The 21,826-nt window shown below is 39.5% G+C and overlaps 1 protein-coding gene across 1 annotated transcript in view; it reads left to right on the top strand.

Moving 5' to 3' along the window:
- The window catches only part of SLC49A4 (solute carrier family 49 member 4), an 84,451-nt gene that overhangs the window by 31,856 nt on the left and 30,769 nt on the right, over positions 1 to 21,826 (top strand). The window contains exons 4-7 of the mRNA XM_004606673.2: positions 394 to 523; positions 4,173 to 4,281; positions 10,179 to 10,246; positions 14,884 to 15,011. Coding sequence (XP_004606730.2) covers positions 394 to 523; positions 4,173 to 4,281; positions 10,179 to 10,246; positions 14,884 to 15,011 — 435 coding nt within the window. The remainder of the gene's footprint in view (positions 1 to 393; positions 524 to 4,172; positions 4,282 to 10,178; positions 10,247 to 14,883; positions 15,012 to 21,826) is intronic.

The raw sequence follows: 21,826 nt of genomic DNA, 5'->3' as shown, positions 1-21,826 counted from the left end.
CATTTTCTATGACCCCTTATTTAGAACCTGCTGAAATTTGTTGTTGTTGTTTGGGGGCCACACCCAGCAATGCTCAGCTGTTACTCCTGGCTTTGCACTAAGGAATTACTCCTGGCGGTGCTCAGGAGACCATAGGGGATGCCAGGATTGAACCCTTGTTGGCTGAGTGCAAGTAAACGCCCTACCTGCTGAACTATTGCCCCATCTCAAAATCTGCTGAAATTGAAACCTTCAATTTCACAAAATTCACCTTAGGTTAGTACTATATTTTGTCTCAAATATATCTATATCGCTAGAGCTTAGTTGCTATTCAATAAATACTTATTAGATACAAACTTGAAATATTGAACCTTTTTTACTCTCTGGTCAACATTGTACTTTTTTTTTCCCCAGAATTTGGAGTTGTCTGCTTGCTATTTTCTGCGACACTAACTTATTTCCCATCCCGGCCTCCTCTTCCTCCCAGCGTTGCAGCAGCTAGTCAGAGGTTGAGTTATCGGCGGAGCTTTTGCAGATTATTAAGGTAAATGTACTTCCTGTGATTGAGATATTTTAACTAGCACCTTCAAGATAAGTTCACATTTATTCAAGATAATCTTTCAGCAACACATTAATCAGGTTGTAAATAATTTAGAAAATATTCATATCTTAGGAGGTCACCAAAATACTCCTATAAATTTTGATTTTTAATATTTTAATCATATTTTTATTTAAATAGTTTTAAAAGAAAACATTGAGTAGTACTTATAAAATGAGGATGTTACGTGATTATTGTATCTTTTTCTAATATGAAAAATATTTTTATTATGTATTTTATAGTACACATTAAAATGAGCAAGTGTTGGTTAATACAAGATGAAAAAGATGAATAATGTTTGTTTACATATTATCTCTTCCCTCTGTGGAATCATACTTTGTTTAATTTTATTTTTATAATAATGTAATTGCATTTAGTCATACCATTGAAGTCTAAAATGCCCCAGTATTGAATTTGAGTCTTTGGATATATAGTATATCATTGATGATTGATTTGCAGTTGAGCCACTAAACTTAGCATTTGAAAAAACATTTCCATTTAGTTATGGTGAGTTTTTAATTGATTTATCAGCTACTCTCCCAAGTTGGTTCTTTCTGGTTCTTTTCTTTTCTTCCTCTCCTAAAAGGTGAGAAGTTCCTGTGGTCAAGAACTATGGCTTTGGGGCTGGAGTGATAGCACAGTGGGTAGGGTGTTTGCCTTGCACGCTGCCGACCCAGGTTTGAATCCCAGCATCCCATATAGTCCCCTGAGCGCCACCAGAGGTAATTCCTGAGTGCATGAGCCAGGAGTGATCCCTGTGCATCACCGGGTATGACCCAAAAAGCAAGAAAAAAACAAGAACTATGGCTTTGTGTTCTCTATATTAATATTCTTTAAAAGGAATATAAAGTGTACCATTTCTGTAATTTGTTTTTCTAGTCAGTCTTATTATTTGAAGTGAAAAATAGACAAAATTAATACAGTGGTGCATTTCATTTAACCCAGTATATCTAAAATATATTGCTGTTTTCATTTAGCTTAATTCTCTGGAATGTCATCTAGGTTGTTTTATTAATAGGAGTTGTATTTTGTTACTGAATAGTAATAGTTTATGATATGGATGTACTGTATCACTGTCATCCCATTGCTCATCGATCTGATCGAGCAGGCACCAGTAATGTCTCCATTGTGAGACTTGTTACTGTTTTTGGCATATCGAATAGGCCACAAGGAGCTTGCCGGGCTCTCCAAAAGGGGCGGAGGAATCGAACCCAGGTTGACCCTGTGCAAAGCAAATGCCCTACCCACTGTGCTTGCGGTTCCATAGTGTAGTGGTTATGTATATACATCATTTGTTAAATATTCACCAGTTGAAGGACATCTGGGTTGTTTTCAGTCTGGGAACTATTACAAATAAAGCTGTTGTAAACATCTGAATACAGGTTTTTAGAGCTGACTTACATTAGTTTTCATTTCTATGGGATCAGTGCCCAGGTATGCAATTGCTGGTCTGTGTTGCAGGTTTTGTTTGTATTTTAAATATCAAGTCATTTTTCAAAGAGGCTATACCAGTTTTTATTACTGTGAGCAATATTTGAGGCACCCAGTTTCTCTGCATCCTGTAGTATGGTCATTGCATTTTAATTTTAACCATTTTCGTAAATACAGCAATATTTAATTTCTATAAAGTGCAGTTGACATTAGAAATTAAGATACACATACTTTTTGACGTAGGAATTGTGCTTCTAAAACTTGAACCTCCAAGTGTACTGATGTACATGTAAAATAACTGTAAAAACAAAAGGATAAATTAGAATTATATATGCATCTGCATGTATGTATCAATAGGGGTGAATCACTAAATCATAACACATCAATATAATGAAATACTTGGAGAAAGTGTTTTATGTATATATATACATATATATGTTCGTATTGGTTTATTTTTAAATATTTCTGAAAAATTTGTCATGGGAGATCATGAAAGAGGTAAGAAGTAAAAGGGGGAGGTATTTCCTATATTCTTTTACCTCTTGGGTTTTAAGCCATTTGAATTACATTTTTATTAATCACTGTCACTGTCAACTGTCATCCTGTTCATCGATTTGCTCAAGCAGGCACCAGTAACATCTCCATTGTGAGACTTGTTACTGTTTTTGGCATATTGAATACGCCACAGGTAGCTTGCCAGGCTCTAGTTTAATATTGAAAAGCAAAAATTAAACCTGTTATCTTAAAATATCGATACTAGAACATTAGAAGACAGAGAGATAGTGTGGTGGATAGGGCACTTTCCGGGCACACTGCCGACCTGGGTTCAATCCTTGGTACCTCAGACAGTCCCTCAATCGGAGTGATCCCTGAGCACAGTCCCAGAAGGAAGACCTGAGCATTGCTGGGTGTAAGCTTAGAAAATTATGTGTGTGTATGTGTCTTTAATGTTATTTTTATAAAGTTGTTTATGATGGTTTATTATATTCAGTATTCCAACATCAATCCCACCACTATTTCACCTTCCCACCACTATTATTTTCAGTTTTCCCAGCCACCACCAAAGCCCGCCCCAGTAGCAGGCCCTAAATAATTTATTTTATATTGCTTGTTATGAATAATTTGCTAAAAATGATCAAAAATAATTTCCTTAGAAGAAAATGTGTGAAGAGTGTTGTTTCTCACCCTGGAGCCATTAAGCCCTTGTATAGGAGATTATTAACATGTTATTATAGGTTGAGCCTTGTGTATTAATATTTTCTTAATTGAGATTGGTTGCCTTCCACTTTACATCCCATCCAATGTGGTGTGCTACTTGTGGTATATCAGTGGTGTACAGTTTGAGATGTATTCACAGTGTGTGCTCCAAGATGTTCAGAATTTTTAATGGGGTGGTACAGCTGGAGTGAATGTTTAACTGGCTCGTGACTTTGGGGTCTGGAAGCATCTCTGTGGCTTGTTGATCTCTTCTGAGATTTATTGTAATCTTTGGGTCATGGCTAGTTAATGAGCTTATATGATACCAGAGGCAGTTCATGGGGGTGATTGCCAGGCTCCTGGAAGAGCAGGGAGATGGGGGGAGGTTGCCCATTCCTGACTTTGTGAGAGCCTGGTGATTTCAGTCACACAACCCGCATACCTGAGTTTTTCATCAGAGTTGTTCCTGGATGAGTCTCTTCCCAAGCCTGTGGAGTCTGGCCGTGAGCATGGTGGGGATTGGAGTGTGGCATTTTCAGCTGCTGGGACTCTGCTTGGGTGGGTGGTGGGCTCACCCACCCCGCTCCCAGCTGCCCCGGATATGAGATTCAGCCTGACATGGGGTTGGGAGGCATCTCTGCAGAAAATTATATATATTTTTAACCTTCATTTTTTTCTCTACCTTGTTTATAGGGAAAATCAGTAATTTATGTTTTCAAATAAGAGATTTTAAATTGAATCTATCATTCCATCAAATGATGTTGGTAATTTATATTAAATATTGATCATTTAAAATGATATGAGCAAATATATTCTTATGAAAGTTTAAATTTTGAATTTAATAAACTGACACATCTTTTATATATCTCATTCTGGTGTTCCAATTTCCAAATGTCATATTTTTCATGAGTAAGAGTTTAATCTAGATTTCGAATTTGCAATAATTTATTTTTTATTTCTCCTGTAGCAATTTGAGGTTTCTGATGATTGCTTTAGCGTATGCCATACCACTGGGTGTATTTGCCGGCTGGTCAGGAGTTCTGGATTTGATTTTAACACCGGTGCATGTCAGTCAAGTAAGCATCTTATTTCTTTATATGTTCTATGTATAGATAGGCCATTTAAATTATAAGTATTTATATCTTCTCGATTTTAGCTTCAAGGTTAGGGAAAGCATCCTATGCTATTGTTGCAAAAGCAAGAACCTTAACCAAAAAAAAAAAAGCAAGAACCTTATGATAGTTGTAAAAATATTTGATTTCTTCTTGGATTTTACTTACAATCATGAACTTCACATTTATTTGAATGTTACTAGTGATGCAAGTAAACAAAAATAAAAGGCAAGTTATAATTTTACTCTGTCCCTTATTATTTTATCATACTATGAAAAAGATTACAATCACATCATCCAAGAAGCCATATCAAATAAATGACTATTCCTATATCACCGATTTCTCACTTTCCAGTCTCAGAATAAGGATATCTCATTCTTTTAAAATAAACCATTTTGGGGCCAGAGAATCTGAAAAGAGTGTAGGGGTTAAGGCACCTCTTGCACCTCGTGACCTCAGAGCACTCCTGGGTGCGACACCCCCACTGGCAGCTCAATGTCAGGAGCAGCCTTCAGCACACACACCCCCTCCCAATTTATTTTAAATGAATATATAAGTAACATAAAATATTACCTAATGCCAGGTAACAGCCTTTCCTACTTGCCTTCAGGGAGCATGATAGAAAGTGGTAAAGAGAGGTTTGGAGTAGCAGATGGAAGAAATCCAGCATGCTAGTGTATGTTGTTTATTGTATGGACAAACAAGTATTCATATCCGCTTTTGATGAACATTTGGATTGCTTACAGTTTTTGACTACACTTAAGAACAGTCTCATGCAAGATAAATATATACCAGCATATATCTAGGAATGAAATTGTATGTAGAGTACATGCCTGCTTTGATTTATGCTAAAAGTCTCCCAAAGTGGATATGTCTGTTTATAGTCATACCTATAGTACATGAAATTTCTTATTATTCCCCATCTTTACCAATATTTGGCAATGCTTATGTTTTTAAATTTAGACATACTCATGACTGTACAGCTGTATGCCATTGTAATCACTTCCTTGATATCTTTTCAAATATTTATCGGATATTTAAATATCCTTTTTTGTGGCACACAAAGCTTCAGATGCCTTTCCTTGTATTTATTGCCTTTTACTGATTTTGTTTGTTTGTTTTTTGTTCTGTTTGGGGGCCACACCCAGTAGTGCTCAGGGCATACTCCTAGTTCTACAATTTGGGGATCACTCCTGGTAGGGGTTGGGGGACCGTGTGGTATGCTGGGATTGAACCTGGGTCAGCCAAATGCTGTACCTGCTGTACTGTCTCTCTGGCCCCACCTTTTACTGATTTTTTTTTCTTTTTGGGTCACACCCGGCGATGCACAGGGGTTACTCCTGGCTCATGCACTCAGGAATCGCTTCTGGCGGTGCTCAAGGGACCATATGGGATGGTGGGAATCGAACCCGGGTTGGCCACGTGCAAGGCAGATGCCCTACCCACCGTGCTATCACTCCAGCCCCCTGATTTTTGAAGAAGTGGGCTATGCAAGAGGGCTCTGGAAGACTGTGTGGATGTCCCTACAACTTGGCTGAGAAAACTTTGCTGTACTAGTGTAGCTAGCACAGGCTTAACAGAGTCTGTAACAGGATCAGAAGGCAAGCTTGTCTACATGTTGGGCTCATGCTGAGCTCTCACAAAGGCCCAACTTTAGAATCAAGCACCACACCCTGGTAGAGTTAAGATCTATACTAATTAGATTTTCTCTAAACAAAACCTAAAACCAAGCCCTGAGAGAAATCTACTTTTAAGGTAGATTTCTATGGGTTAAATTTCTTTTTTTCTCATAAATATCCATGAACTGAAAGTGAATTTTTGAAAATACTGTCTTTCCCCATTGCTTTCTAGTACCATCTTTATTCTAATAAAGCACCCTTTATTAGGTGCTCTATTAGGCATGGATGTGCTTTGTAAATTACTTTTTACTCTGGTCAATTTGTCTTTTGTGCCAATGCCAAATTGTCTTAAAGTAATCTAGCATTACAATCAGTTCAGATATCTACTAGAATAATCTCTTCATTAGGATTTTTATTTGAATTTTAATTTATAAATCTATTTGAAAATTACCTTCCTTATTGTATTGAGTCTTCCAAAGTATGAATATTGTACTTGTCTTTACTTAGGGTTTAATATTTCTGAATGGTGATTTATAGTGTTCTATAAAGATGTCTTCTATATATTTTTTAGATTTATTCTCAGATATTTGACATGTTTTGGGGGGGTCCCAGGGGCCATACCCAGAGAAGCTTTGGGGCTTTTCCTGACACTTTCATAGGGGTCACTCCTGGTAGTGCTTGGAAACCATGTATTGGCTGGAGGTTGGATCCTGGATTTAGTGGCAGCTTGCAAGGAAAGCACTTTAGCTCCAGTGCTGTCTCTCTGGCCCCAGCATTTTTGAAGCTATTGTAATTTGTAAAATTTTATTTTTAGTAGATGAAATGCATGCATAACACACAAATACATAGCATACAAATGTGGCTAGCTTTTGCAAGTAATTGAAATATAGCTGATATTGGGGCTGGAGTGATAGCACAGCGGGTAGAGCGTTTGCCTTGCATGCAGCCGACCTGGGTTCGATTCCCAACATCCCATATGGTCCCCCAAGCACCGCCAGGAGTAATTCCTGAGTGCAGAGCCAGGAGTAACCCCTGAGCATCGCCGGGTGTGACCAAAAATTTAAAAAAAGAAATATAGCTAATCTTGTATCCAGCAATCTAATTAAAGTCACTGTATTAATTTAGTCATAGATACTTTGGCTTCTCTACATATATACTCCTATCACTTTTTTTCTTATTCTAGCTTGAAGATTTTTATGTTCATTTTTATTTTTATTTTTATTTTATTTTTATTTCATTGGAGTACTTAGTCCATTTATATGTAGTGTAACAGTTGATAAATTTGGATTTAGATATACCATCTCATTATTGGTTTTCATTTTGGTCAGCCCATCTTTATTCTTTCTCTCTTCTTTCTTGCCTTTTTCTGAATTAAGTACATTATTTTCTGAATTAAGTATCTATTTTTCCTTTCTCTCAGAGTCGTATTTATAGAGTCTTATACTATGTAGTGTTTAATCTACAGTACAGAGGCACTTTTGGCATATCAGCATCTACTGAATATTGAACTTTACCTCTTCCAGAACAGTTCAGGGCCTAGAAATATTTTAATGCATTTTTATTTTCTGCCCTATATGCTGTTATTGTCACCTATTTAAGACTACACAGAACATTGGTTTTTTTTTTTATATAATAGTCAGTATTCATTTGGGTGCACCTTCATACCTTTACCTTCAATCCTCAATCCATAATCATTTTGCTATTTTTAAGAGCAGGTGTATGTGTGTGTGCGTTGGGGTGCTGGAGATTGAATCCAGGTCGGCTGCCTGCAAGGCAAGCACCCTACAGCTGTACTATTGCTCTGGCCCCTCACTTTCATCTTTAAGATGCTTATCATCGAGCATAAATCCTTGAGTGGCAGCTACTTTCTTCTAGTTCTGTGAAAATACTCTGTTTCCTTTCCACTTTCTTTCTCAGTTCCAAAAAGAAAAATCGTAGCACTTAAAGATCCCGGTTTTCCTAGTGTTTTCCACTGTGTACAAATTCAGAAATAGTGACCGTGAATCATACCACATATTAAATAAAGTACAAATTAGAATGAAGCGACAACAAAAGTATTAAAGGAGAGAAAAGAATTTGGAGTAATTTTGGGTAAAACAATACTAACTAAAGCAGCGGGAACTGCGGAGTATGATATGTCACAAGAGAACCGGGATCAGATGGTGAGATGCATGGTGGTCCTGAGTCCGTCACAGCCCCACTCACCTCGTGGGTAGAGAGAAATGACAGAGACACTTGTGTAGAGCAGAATTTTCTTGCCCACGTTGCCAGCGGTATGAAGATTACAACATAGGGTGGTTTAAGCTAAGGGTGTTATCTTTCTCCAGAGAGCATTTCTGGCACCAGATGCAGTTCCAGCAAAAGTCTTGGATAAGCTTTTTGTATTACTTAGATGAGACTAAGCTGCTGTAAGATGTAGAATCCCCAAATTCTGAGCCTTAAGAAGCAATTGATTTCTAATCCACACAGCGTGCAGAGCAGTTTGCCTAATACTGTAAGACAGTTGTCTGCAGACCGGATAGCTCTTTCTCATACACTGATTTAGAAGAGCTTCCACTTCCCAGCCTCTGTTCTCTCCTAGTGCCTTGTCATTATATGCCTGGGTGACTGCATCCGAAAGCCAGCAGGCAGAAGGGGAGGAAAGCACGGACGAGGCATGCATCCCAGGGTCAAGCCAAGAGGTGGCCCATCTCACCTCTGCTCACTGTGTTAATGGCACTAAGTCACATGGTCCCATGAAACTGGGTAGGGGCGGAATCACAGCATTCTTCTCAGTGCCACGAAGAAGCCCGCATTATTTTGGGGAAGGGCTGATCAGCTCAGTCGCCAGAGTATGAGAACTATGGCTAGAAACATAATAAAGTTAGTTTGGGTAGTTCCCAAGTTTGGACTTTGTCCTAAAATACATGAACTGCTAAAAACTTTCTGGAACATGGAATCAGTGGGATAATTATTTTGACAGCAGTGGCAATTATTAAAGAAGTTATGACAGAAACCCAGAGTAATAAAGTAATAAGCAAACATGGATGACTGTGGGTAGAGGAAAAGGGAGACAGAGTGGCCCTAATACTGGGATGGGCAAAACTGACACTTGGAGTTTGACATGGACAGAAATTAAGTCACAGTAAGAGTTGCCTGGAAGCCTTGTAGTTGAGGTTGGCTCTGCAGCTGGCACCATGTTTCAAGTCCCCAACACTGCATATGGCTCCTGAGCACTGTCAGGAGTCACCCCTGAGCATCATCAGGTGTGGCCCCAAGCCCCAAATGAATAAATACATTAAAATGACATGTATTATTTTAAATTGTTTGAGCCAGAGAGATAGTACAGGTCATGCCTTACACACAGCAAACACCAATTGCATTCCCTGCATCACTTCATCAGCATTGCTGTGAGTGATCCCTCGACACCACTGAGTGTGACCCCAGTCTCCTTTCTAAGACAAGTTCATGATAGTAAGTCATGGGAAAATGTAGGCAACAGTTGTTGCATGCTCCAAATGAGTGTGGCCACGAAGTAGGAAAGAGACAGACCTTGGATAGAAGCAGAAGCATCAGCAGGTAAGTAACGTCTAACCTTTGTTGAGGACTTCTGACATCTGACCAATGGGCTAAGAGCTTGATAATGATAGCTGAAAATGTTTTCTCGAAGACTCTATCTCTGTCTCTTTCTCTTTCTCTCTCTTTCTCTCTACCCGTCTCTCTGTCTCTGTCGCTTTCTCTCCCCCCTTCCCATCCCCACCTTTTTACCCTCCCCATACAACTTTAGTTACTTTGTTTCTAGATGTTTGAAGACCGTAATTTGAGCCTAAGTACTTCCCCATGTATTTATTATATGTAAAGTTCTTTAGGTCAGTGACCACCTTTGTACTTTTCTGGTTCCTAGTGCATCCAGTTAGACCCACAGTACCACATATGCTCCCCTGAGCACAGCCAGGAGTGAGCCCTGAGCACCATCAGGTGCAACCCTTAAAGAGAAACCGGGTTCCTGGTACTAGACATGTACACAATTGAAAGTGTTAATGACATTGAATATTTTGTTGATTTAAATATAACAAAAGTTTAATCAAGGATATATTTATTGGATAATGTGAAATAATCGCACAGGAATTCTTTTTCTTGTTTTCTTAAATTTCTGGATTTGTTGCTTGTTTAGCTATATTGATTATAGAAAGTGTTTTTCATTCTTCTGAATTACAACATGATGCTATTGTATTAAATTTATGCTTGACACTTTCTCAACAGGTAGATGCTGGCTGGATTGGATTTTGGTCCATAGTTGGAGGCTGCATTGTTGGAATAGCTATAGCAAGGTGAGACCATTTTATATTAAAAATGAGTGAACAGGGGCTTGCCTTGCACACAGCGCCTTCAGGGTGCGTCCCTGGCACCACATGTTTCCCAAGCACTGCAGGAGTGAGCCCTGAGCACGGAGCCAGGAGGCAGCCCTGAGCACAGAGCCGGGAGTGGGCCCTGAGTGCAGAGCCAGGAGTAAGTTCTGAGCACTGCTGGGGCTGGCAAAAATTTTTTAAAAAGAATAGTCAAAAAAGCCCAAAGGGAAAATTGGTTCCTCTAGATCAGTATTAAAATTTAGGAAAGGTAAACAGGCAGGAATCAGGAAAGGATACTTGTTTCACTACAGAAAAATTGATATGCAATAGGTACTACTTGTGCTACAAGGAGCCTGTCAGGAGTAGCCCGTCATAGAAAGTCTGGGGAGGCCAGGTATGTATATCCAGTGTGATTAAGAGATTTCATAATATGATTTAGAGGACCCCTTAGGTAGATGTAATCCAGAGAGAGATGATTCAATAGTAAAGGCAAACTGAAAGTTACTAAAAACTGAAAAGAGATGAAAATAGTCATATTTTCATTTGTAAGGGGTCTGTAAACTTCTGCACAAAGGCGGTATCCTGATTAGCAGATACTTAATTCCTGGGTCTTTTTGTCATGTACCTATGACTATCCCATTTTAATGAAAAATACTGTGAAGAGTTGCAGTTTCATTAAAATCACTTTAATCTTAACAGTTACGACAACAAGCTTTTGGCATCATAAGAAGGGAAAAGTATCATTCTAAAAAGAGAAAAACTTGAAAATGTCATTCACTCACCAACCTATAAAACTATTCATAGTATATCCAAAGGAAAAATGTTCTGAGATAATGTTCTTTAACTTCCCAACTCATTTCATCCTGTTTAAATGAAAAAAAAAAAATAGCAGACAACTTTACCAGTAAAATATAATTAGATATTTGGACAAGTCATCTCAATTATCTCAGTATCTAAATACTTAAGCCTAATTGACATGGGGAAATAGTATAGCTGTTTGCTTACAGTTTGCATCATGTTTCTGGGATAATGAAAGAGTGAATTAGTGCTGTGATTTCCAAATCACTTTATATAAAATTTTTATAGTTAGGAAAATATAAGAATGAATTCTCAAAAGCTCAAGAGAAATAGGGAGAGAGCTGCTTGCAGGAAGTCTGTAACTGATACTAAAGTACAGTATCTGTCACATTTGACAGGAGTTATACCTAATATTTCTAACTAAATCTCCACACCAATTACAGGGTGCCATCATTTACTAAATCCTATTCTGCGCAGCAAAGAGACGAAAGAGAGAACTATTATATTTGAGAAATGATGTGTTTTAAATCTCCCATGTGCCTTTTACTTGATTTTCCTTCTATAAACCTTTAATTTTAGCCATATAGAAATAGGAGGGGAAATTAGAGTAAGAATATTCCTGTTTTTAATTTGTTTAAATGATAATTCTGAAGGGAAAAAAAAAAGAAGAAAGAAATTAAAATACTGCCTTTACTCTGGGACCTGGAATGAGTTGTAGTAGGTTGAAATCAACCTTGGCCTGAAATCAATTTTAAAATTGTTTTCAAATGTCAGTTGTGGGAGCCCTAGAAGGGAATTTCTTTAAATGCCTGAGTGCTTTGGGTGTTTGTTTTGTAATTATGTTGCTAAAAGACACTGCTAAATGTATTCCCTGGGTCCTAATAGTATACTTTGATGTTCCATTAGCCCATTGAAAAGACTAGTTCTCCAACCATTGCAGATCAGGCTGGTCATTTGATTCTTGTGTGACCTAATTCTGTGTAACATTCTTACTGTTCAGCTTTACTAAAACTCTCTTATAGCAGAAACCAGTTTTTTTAAATTTATTTATTTTTATAAAATTGTTCATGATTTAGTACATTCAGTATTCCAACACCAGTTCCACCACCATTGCACCTTCCCACCACCATTATTTCCAATTTTCCCAACCACCCCTCAAGCCTGCCCCTATAGCAGCCCTGAATAATTTATTTTATATTGCTTGTTATAATTCACTAAAAATGATCAAAAATTATTTCCTTAGAAGAAAGTGTGTGAATATTGTTGTCTCTCACCGTGGATTAGTAAGTCCTTGTAGAAGAGATTACTAACATGTGATTATTGGTTAAACCCAGTGTGAGCCTGATGTGTGTGTGTGGCAGGAGTGGGGGCGGTGGTTTGCTTTTTTGTCATGCCCAGCAATGCACAGGGTTTACTCCTGGCTTTGCTCTCAGGAATTTCTCCTGGCAGTACTCAGGGGGCCATATGGGATGCTGGGAATTGAACCCAGGTTGGCCATATGCGAGGCAAACACTCTACCTGCTATCTATCACTCCATCCCCTATATTTTCTTTATCAAGATTAGTTGCCTTCTACTTTACATCCCATCCAATGTAAAACCAGTTTATTTTTTCATACTAGGCCATTTGTCTATCTGACAATGTAGCATCCCAAAATACAAATCAGAAAAATATTTGGTGAACCTAGAATTAAAATACTTTTTGGATTTTCTTGAGGAACATTGTTGTCAAACTATGAAACCTTTTCCAGGGTTCATAAGAATTTTCCGCTTGTGAAAATCAATCTAAGACACTGTGCAGAAGTGCATCTATTTTTCCTACCAAAAGATGGCATCAACTCTCACAGAAAGTCATTTCAGTCTAGATGTGGCTTATGAACATGTCATAAATAGCAAATACTAAATATATTTTAAACATTGATTATATCATATTAAGTACACAACAAAGGATAATACTGAAGATCATATGATTATAATAGAAGTTAAAATCATCTTTGAAAACTAAGGTCTTAAGTGAAGTGGATTCAGATTTTTCAGAATCAAAACAGTTCTGAGTATCATGTATGGCATAGCCAGAAAGTGTTGGAGCCTGACCAGAGTCACGAGGAAGTTCCGGGAACATGCTGCCTTGCAAACAAGGCCGTGTCATAGCTGCAAACAGCTAGGAACTCTGAGTGAACTAGGCTGGGGTCAGCATGGCCCAATACAGCTGCCCTCTGTTATAGATTAACTATGCAATGATTGGATGAAAGTTAAAGAAATACCTTACTGGGCTGTTGTGTAGGCTTGCATAGATGCTGATGTGGAATATATGGGAAGTAGGATGTAAAGATTTACAAGATGGTCTGATTTGCTTCATCAGGAACTTTGTGTGTCATTAGGCTACAAAATAATATATACTATAAGGTGTTTTGATCTTATGTAATTTGATCCTATGTACTCTGATGTATGCTGGGTGTTTTGATTGTTAACCCAATAAAAAGGGGCTGCAAAGGCTACTCAGTGCTAAAGGGCCTGAGTGAGCTTCGGCCCTCCACTTTCAAACATTCCACATGCCTTGCTTATCTCTGTGCCCCCCGACTGATCATTTGAGAACCAACAAGAGAGTTTGCTCATTAGCCAACAAGTAATCAGCAGATGGGAAGGAAGAATTGGTAAGTGGAAAAGTCTTGTGTCATAAATTGCCACTATGTATGACCAGATACCTTTTCATTTCATATTAATTCAGTAAAAGATAAGAATTTAGAAAGATTAGCCACAAGCTCTGTGGAATGGTGCTTAGTCCTTCAGAGCAAGATTTCGCATGGAACCTAAATGACAGAGTCAGAATAAGCAGGAAAGAGTAAGTCGAGTGGCCCTGGGTCCCAGTCTCCCAGACACACAGAGCAAGCCCCACTCTGTGGGAAGCCCTCAGTGCTCCTCCAAGAAATGAAATCGGGCTTCTGGCTAGAGGAGAGGCAGAGGGAGTGTGCAAATACACCAGCCCAGACCCCAGTGTCCTGGCGCAAGTGTTTTGTGTTAGTTGAGTCCAGCGAGTCTGAATTTTAAGAGCTCTGTCTTTGAGAATATATTCAGCTCAAAAAAAGAGTACTCTTTCTAGGGTATTTGGAAGCTAGAGAAAAATAGAAGGGCAATTAAAAGTGGCATTTAAAAAATCTCAAGTTCAGGGCTGGTGAGATAGTAGAGTAAGACACTTATCTTCCATGCAGCTGACTCAAGTTCAACCCCTGGCACCACAGATGTCACCTGAGCACAGAGCCAGGAGTAAACCCTGAGCACTGCTGGGTGTGGCCCAAAAACTTAAAAAATTAAGTAAAACCTTAAACTCATCCAGTAATCTATAGGTCTCAGAGGTCACATTTTCTGTGTTTTATTTTAAGAGATCAGAACATGGAGCACAAAATTAGTTTTCACATATACAAAAAATGTGTCAGTATGAAAAACTGGGGGAAAAAAAACTGCGTTGAAAAGAATTCTTGGTTATTCCTTCAAGAAATATTGTTTTGGGGCTGATTCCTTTAAGAAATATTGTTTCGGGGCTGGAATAATAGCACAGCAGGTAAGGCGTTTGCCTTGCACTCGGCCAACCCAGGTTCGATTCCCAGCATCCCATATGGTCCCCTGAGCCCCAGAGCACCACCAGGGGTAATTCCTGAGTGCAGAGCCAGGAGTAACCTCTGTGTATCGCCGGGTATGACCGTAAAAGCAAAAAAAAAAAAAAAAGAAAGAAAAGAAATATTATTTCTTAAAAGTAAGTCATTGATTTAGATAGTACTTTCTAATGAAATCCTAGTAGAATTAATAAAATTTTCTTTCTTTTCAGGTTTGCAGATTTTATCAGGGGTATGCTGAAACTAATCCTTCTCCTCCTGTTTTCTGGGGCTACGTTGTCATCCACATGGTTTACCCTGACCTGTTTGAACAGCATCACACACCTACCTTTAACCACAGGTGAACAGCCTAATTTGAACTCTAATCACATATTTTCAGTTCACAGAAGTGTATGTGCTCCGACAGAAGGATTTGTCTTGCTTTCCGTAAATAATTATTGTATATATTTTTTAAAGTTCCTTGTCTTAAGAAGAGCTCAAGAAGTAACCAAAAATATATTATCTTAACATCACTGTTAAGGCAGTAAGGAAAACAAAGGCAAATTTTATTGATACAAGGCTGGAGATAAGATATAGCAAGTAAGGTGTTTGCCTTATGCCCAGCTGACCTGGGTTCAATCCTTAGTACCCTGATGCCCATACAGAAGTGACCCCTGAGTTCAGAACCAAGATTAAGACCCAAACACAGCTGTGTGTGACCCCAAAATAAAAAAATAACAGCAAAGCACTAATGCTTGAATTACCCTCCGTTAATTACTTGAACCAGGACCCGTAGCTTTGGAAATGCCATAGGAATTACCCATGTTATAGACAATTTACCTAGCTCATCTAATTAATCTGAAATGTTTAAAATTCTATTTTATTGTTAATTATAATCTGGGGGTTTATTTAGTTTCTTATGCCTGATATTAACAAGTGACCAGTAACATAAATTTATTCTTACTTTTTTGTAAATTAAAAGTGCAGCTCAGGGTTTTTTGTTTCGTTTTGTTTTTTTGGTGGGGTAGAGTGGGTTGTTCATTTTAGGGCCACACCTGGTGATGTTCAGGGGTTACTCCTGGCTCTGCACTTAGGAATCACCCCTGGTGTGCTTGGGAGATCACATAGGTTGCTGGAGCTCGAACCCAAGCCGACCATGTGCAAGGCAAGCACCCTGCTGTTGTACTATCTCTGTCCACAAGCTACTGCAGTTATTAGACTAAGACTCTAAAAATCTGAATGTGAGCAGGCTCTCGGAAGGAGCCCCATTCCTTGCCTGTTCTCACCTGTGGGGGCCGAGCGCATCACTGGGCTTATAGCTTCTTTCCTCTCTCACCAGCAGCACCTCCCGGTCAGGTCCTCCTCACCTTGCATTTCAGTCTGTGTCTTCCATGGTACGCTCTCCTTTTGACTCTCCTCCTCTCCAACTTTAGATCACTCTTAGGGATCCTGTGATTTCATTGAACCCACCCAGCTAATCCAGGGTAACATTATAATAAAATGAACTCGGAGGTTGGTCCTCCTGAGGTGTGGCTCAGGGCCTCTCACAGTTGTATCTGGCCTGTGTCTACAGGCCTGATGGTTCAGTGCCCACGCAGTAATGCTCAGTGTGGGGGTACCAGGACAGTACCTGGCAGCAGTGGGAGCTGGGGCTATATGCATACCAGGCATGTACTCCAAACCTTTGAGCTATCTGTCAGACCTGTAAGGGGCAAATTTAACTCACCTGATTAGCAGCCTTAATCCCATCATCAGCCTTATTCCTTTTTTTGCCACATAAGAGTTTTCAGGGTTTCAGATAGGAGTATCCTTTGGGAAGGGTTCGGGTAGTCTTTAGCCTACCCATAGGATCTTTTTATGAATGACTATGGCTAGGGCTGGAGCCATAGCGCAGCAGGTAGGGCGTTTCCCTTGCACACGGCCAATTCCCAGCATCCCATATGGCCCCCTGAGCACCGCCAGGAGTAATTCCTGAGTGCAAGCCAGTAGTAACCCCTGTGCATCGCCGGGTATGACCCAAAAAGCCAAAAAAAAAAAAAAAGACTATGCAGATTTGTTTTGTATTAGGTTTTTGTATTCCCTTTCCCGACCCTTTTGTTGTTACCTGCTGAAGCAGCCAGCACACACGTGCTGTAGTGCTCCTGGACTGGGCTGACAGTGCACGTTTGCTCACCAGGAGTCCCGCTCTGTATTTTGGTGCTTGCACACTTGGTTGTAGTGCTCTGGAGACCCCATTCTTGGTTTTATCGGGGAGATGACAGCGGCTGAGGTCCCACCTGAGCATGTAAGGCAGTGCGAGGGATTGAACTTGGCTCACTGACCTCAGTTTTGCAGGACAAGCATTTTTGCCACTGAACGGTCCCCACGCCTGGACCATCACAGGCTTCATTGACCAACAGGAGTCTGATACTGCTGCTGCTTTTCATTTAACAAAAGATTATTTCAGATGCTTATTTTTATATTCCATTTTCCAGTTATAACCACCATTTAAATGGTGTGTTTAATGGTAAGAGTATTTGCCCTAGAGGTAAACTGTAAGGTGTTTTTGGTTATGAGAAGGAAGCGTTTCCGTGGGTCCGAATCGACAGTCTGTGAGGCCGTTGAGGGTCTGTTGCCCAGTACACTCCACGACAGAACCCTGCTCCTTCTCCTGCCTGTAATCAAGGTACACACATGCCCCTCTCAGAATTTATGGGATATGTCATCAAAGCACTTGACACATCAGAGGCATCAAACCTTTCAAGGACACCATTTACTTGGAGATAATGTTTGACAGTATAATTTAGAGCACAGAAATTAGGTTGCCATTCACCACGATTTCCAGACTTCACCAAAGTTGGCTGTGACCGCCCAGCCAGCATGGACCAACACAGCAAACTCACCAAGGCAGGGAGTGACTTATGTTATGTTTGGTGGGGGTTGGGGGCTTGGACCACACCCAGCTGTGCTTTTAGGGTCATTCCAGGACCATCCCTGGCGGTGACCATGTGTGGTGCAGAGGAGTGAACCAGGGTCTCCTGCTTGCACGGGATGCATCTTAACCCCTGTACTATCCCACCAGCCCCAGCATGGTTTATTTTAAATTTCCTCAGGAAACATGGGGTAGGTAACATCTGTCAGACTGCACATGCCTCTAGCTCAAGGGAGGTTACGGCTTCCTTCCATCTGGGATTTTGATGCTGCCATGTCTTTGCCAAGTTAGGTTTTCTTTTGTCTTGTTTTGATTTTGTTTGGGACCACACCCAGGAGTACTCAGCCTTGCTCCTGGCTGAGTACTTGCTCTCGGGGATCACTCCAGTTGTGGCTCAGGAGACTATATGGGATGCTGGGGATCGAGACCAGGTCAGCCACATGCCAGGCAAGCACCCTGCCCACTGTGCTGTATCACTCTGGCCCCAACTAAGGGTGGTTGGTACTTAAATTAAAAGCAAATAGTCAGTGTGGAACAGAAATGAGGGTGGTGGTCTCAACCAGATTCCAAGATGTGAAGAGTTTTTTGGTACATATCAGATGCATTAGTAGTTGTGATTATTCAAAAAATCAAATTAAAACATTTCTTAGAATACATGGGTATTTTTAAGGTGATTTCTAAATTATTAGTACCTGTATATTTATAAATCTTTTGGACCTACTGATGTAATTAACAAATTTGTCAGCTATTTTTGTCCTTGAGATGCCATGAAAAAATTGTAGGGATGTGTAGGGGTGCTAAACCTCTGCTCTTACCCACCTGCCTGCGACCCTCTCTTGAATGTTTATCGCTTTGCCTGCATAGCCCAGTTGTTCAGAATAATGATGTTTGTGTAATGTGCACATTTTAATACAACTAACATTCCTGTTTGGGGATTTTAAACAATTTCAGTGAGTATTTGGGGCCAGATTTTTTATTTTACTTTATTCTGGTATGATTTCATGATTCAGCAGTTGTACAGCACTCTGGCGGAGCAGTTCTAGTTTACAACTCTTCTTATTCATGGCACTACACTCAGATGTTTTTTGTGCTACTGTATGTCAAGTATGCATCTGTTAGATTTTACAAGAACACAGCCGTGAGCACATAGTGAGCAGATTTCTTTCTCTTGATTAAAGTGTAAAATATTCATTATAAGAGAGTACATTCATTAAATTTTATGTATTTTCTGTTTAACATGGGGAAATTAACAATTTCATCTCTGGGCAAAGGCATTAGGAATAAATTGAATTTTACTTCTTTTTTACCTGGATACAGAGTATGTCTTTCCTTTATAATCAGAGGGGGGAAAGTCTATGCATTTTGAAAACTTATCTTTTAAACTTGAGAAGAAAATTGATGTAATTGACCCAGGTCAGTACTATGTTTTCCAATCTGTGAAAATAACTCAATTGAACAGAAAGGAAAGCAGAATTCTAAATTAAATCAAGACCAGAATTGAAAGGTTGGCTTTTATGTGACCATTTTAAACCACAGAATTTTTAAGTTCTGCTGTTGTTTTCCTTTGCAAGTCAGTTTTCAGAGGCCACTTAGACGCTCCTGTAATGTGCATTTTTAACTTGGGGGCTTCGGGAGGATGATACCTGGAAGAGTTTGGGTCTGCAGAGCTCAGGTAAACCAGGTGGTGCTGGGAACACGGGCAGAGCCTGAGGGCAGCGGTTTTGATCTTTAACACACTGCCTTGAGCACTGGATTTGTGCACAGTCCTTCTGTGAATGGTCATGGTGTGTATTTTATCTTCTTCCCCATTGCCACTTAATAATAATAGGTCTTATATCTTCTACCAGTCTGAAAATCTAGAGCATGGATTCCCAATTCTTATCATTTATAATATGACTTATAAAGTCTAGCCCCAGATTCATCCTGGTGTCTAGCACCAGCCTTTGAGTAATGCATGGATGAGAGAATGAATGAGGCAGATGTTATCGCTGTTAACATTCTCTGGTCCGTGACTTATTGCCAGTCATAGTCAGCATCCATCGCCCCAGTTTGTTCATTCAGCACTTGCTCTTGGAAGGCAAAAGGGCACCTTTTAATGGAACAATGAATTTGAATAAGTCTGTCAGAGATACTTGCACTGCCTTTGTAAAAATCTGACCTAATTCCTTTTAAGTAAAAGGTTTCATGAAAGGAAACTTACTACAAAACCTAATTATAGAAAAATCTAGACCTTTGGACTGGTATTTAAAATCAGTAATAGAAAATGTACCTTTTTTTTTTTAACCAAAGTGCTGCTATCCTCCCCACACACATACACGCAGACCCCTTTCCTTTGTTCTTGCCACGACCAGGGCTCCCACAGCTGGCTGTGCTCTTGTGGTGCTCCCCAGCCTCTCACACTTAGTTGCTCACACACAATGCTTTCACACATTTAAGTACTTGGGTGTGGTGTGTGAGGTCACACCACAAATGGTACCCGCTGGGATCTTAGCACAGCTGGGTGGTGCTGGGGGTCTAGATCCTACCCTCACAGAGGCAGGCACTCTGTCCCTGACCTGCCTCCAAACACTCAGTTGTGCTTTTTTCAATCTGGAAAATATCTAGTCTCTTTCCCCAATCCTGCTACACAGTATCGCTTTTTTAAATCAGAAAAAATTTACATGAAAAGTTTTTGAAATGTCTGCCTTCAGCGTAATTTTACAAAATAAAGCTAATTTGTTCAGTATATTATAAGTGCTATTACTGTTAAAACCTCCTGTTGGAAATCTTTTTGTAGTCCACTCAACTTGATATTATTGTCATCTCTATAGAAGAAAAACTGGCTCATTTCATCCCACCTAAAGGCATACTGATTTGATGTTTCTACTTACTTACCTACATACTCAGCAGTATTCTTTTATTTCCTTAGGGAAATTCAATATTTTTAATTGTATTACATCTTCATTAACTGGAGTTTCTAAACTAGGGCAAACCTATTCATGATCATCATGAATAGATCATGGTGAATTTAAAAATCTTGAAGCTTATGCTATAAATAAAATTATGAAAATATATTATTCACCTTATTTGAGAACTAGACGTCTGGCCCTATTAGCCACAGCCTACACAGTCATTTTTCACTGAACAGATGAACACTTTGCAAATGGCATTTTGAAAAATGTTAGTGCTTTGGTGTGGTGTGGAGTTTGCTGAAACAACGCAATTTGAGTGTTCAGCACACATTGCCTTAGGAGAGGCTTTTCATCCAGTTTAAATGTCTAAAATGCCGACCCCCCCCCCACCCATGATGTCAGAAACAAAGCAGGTTGGGGGTGGATAGGTGTGATGAGCTGGACACAAAGCCCTGGAGGGTGATACCTGAAGAAAACATTTGCTTATATTGAAAGACATATAACATGTGTAGGCTAAAGAATCATCCTTTTAGTATATATTCTTGTATTTTTGCCTTCATTAAAATGATTGTGTCCCATTTTGATAGCATACAAAAGAAAATAAAAATATACGTTGGCCCAGAAAGGAGCGGGTGATAGAAAATTCAGAAAAGAATGATGAACAGTGTTAAAGAACTATGTGTTATTAAGGAAATTAGAGATTTTAAGCTTTAATGAAAGACAGTGATGGAGTGACTGTTTTCCATTTTATGAACTAAAAGTGACTATTACTCATATTTAATGGCTGTTTGATCAAGAAGGAAAAGAACAGGGATTAAAAGAAGAGAATAGATTTGTTGGAACCCGTCTGTATAAGAGTCATTGAGAGCCAGAAAGATCGTACAGCAGGGAAGGTGCTTTCCTTGCATGTGGCCAACTTGGGTTTGATTCCCAGGAGTGATTGCATAGCCTGAAGCACACACACATGTCATTGAAATGCTCTCAGGGCCTTTATGGAAGGTCTATACTGCTTATCCATGGGAATTCTCTAGAGGAGAAGGAGCTTAATGGGCACCTGTCTGACGGTAGAGGGCTCTGTGATTAGAATCCATTGCATTCTTCATATCCACAGCCTGAAAGTTACGGTCTTGGCCGTTGTGAGTAGTGCTGCAGCGAGTACAGGACCACCAGTGGGTCCTTGGAGTAAATGCCAGGAAGTGGAGTTGTTTTCGTGGAAGGTTAATTCTTAATTTTTTGAGGAATGTCCATGTTGTCTTCCCAAAAGGCTGAACCATTCAACACCACCAGCAGTGGGTGAGGATTCCTTTTATTCCCACATCCACACCAACATTGGTTGTTTTTTGTTCTTTTTATATGTGCCATGCTCACTGACAC

Source organism: Sorex araneus, chromosome 2, assembly GCF_027595985.1.
Source record: "Sorex araneus isolate mSorAra2 chromosome 2, mSorAra2.pri, whole genome shotgun sequence".
Classification (NCBI taxonomy): Eukaryota; Metazoa; Chordata; class Mammalia; order Eulipotyphla; family Soricidae; genus Sorex; species Sorex araneus.
Note: the sequence above shows the minus strand (reverse complement) of the source record. Positions and strands in the feature narration are given on the sequence as shown.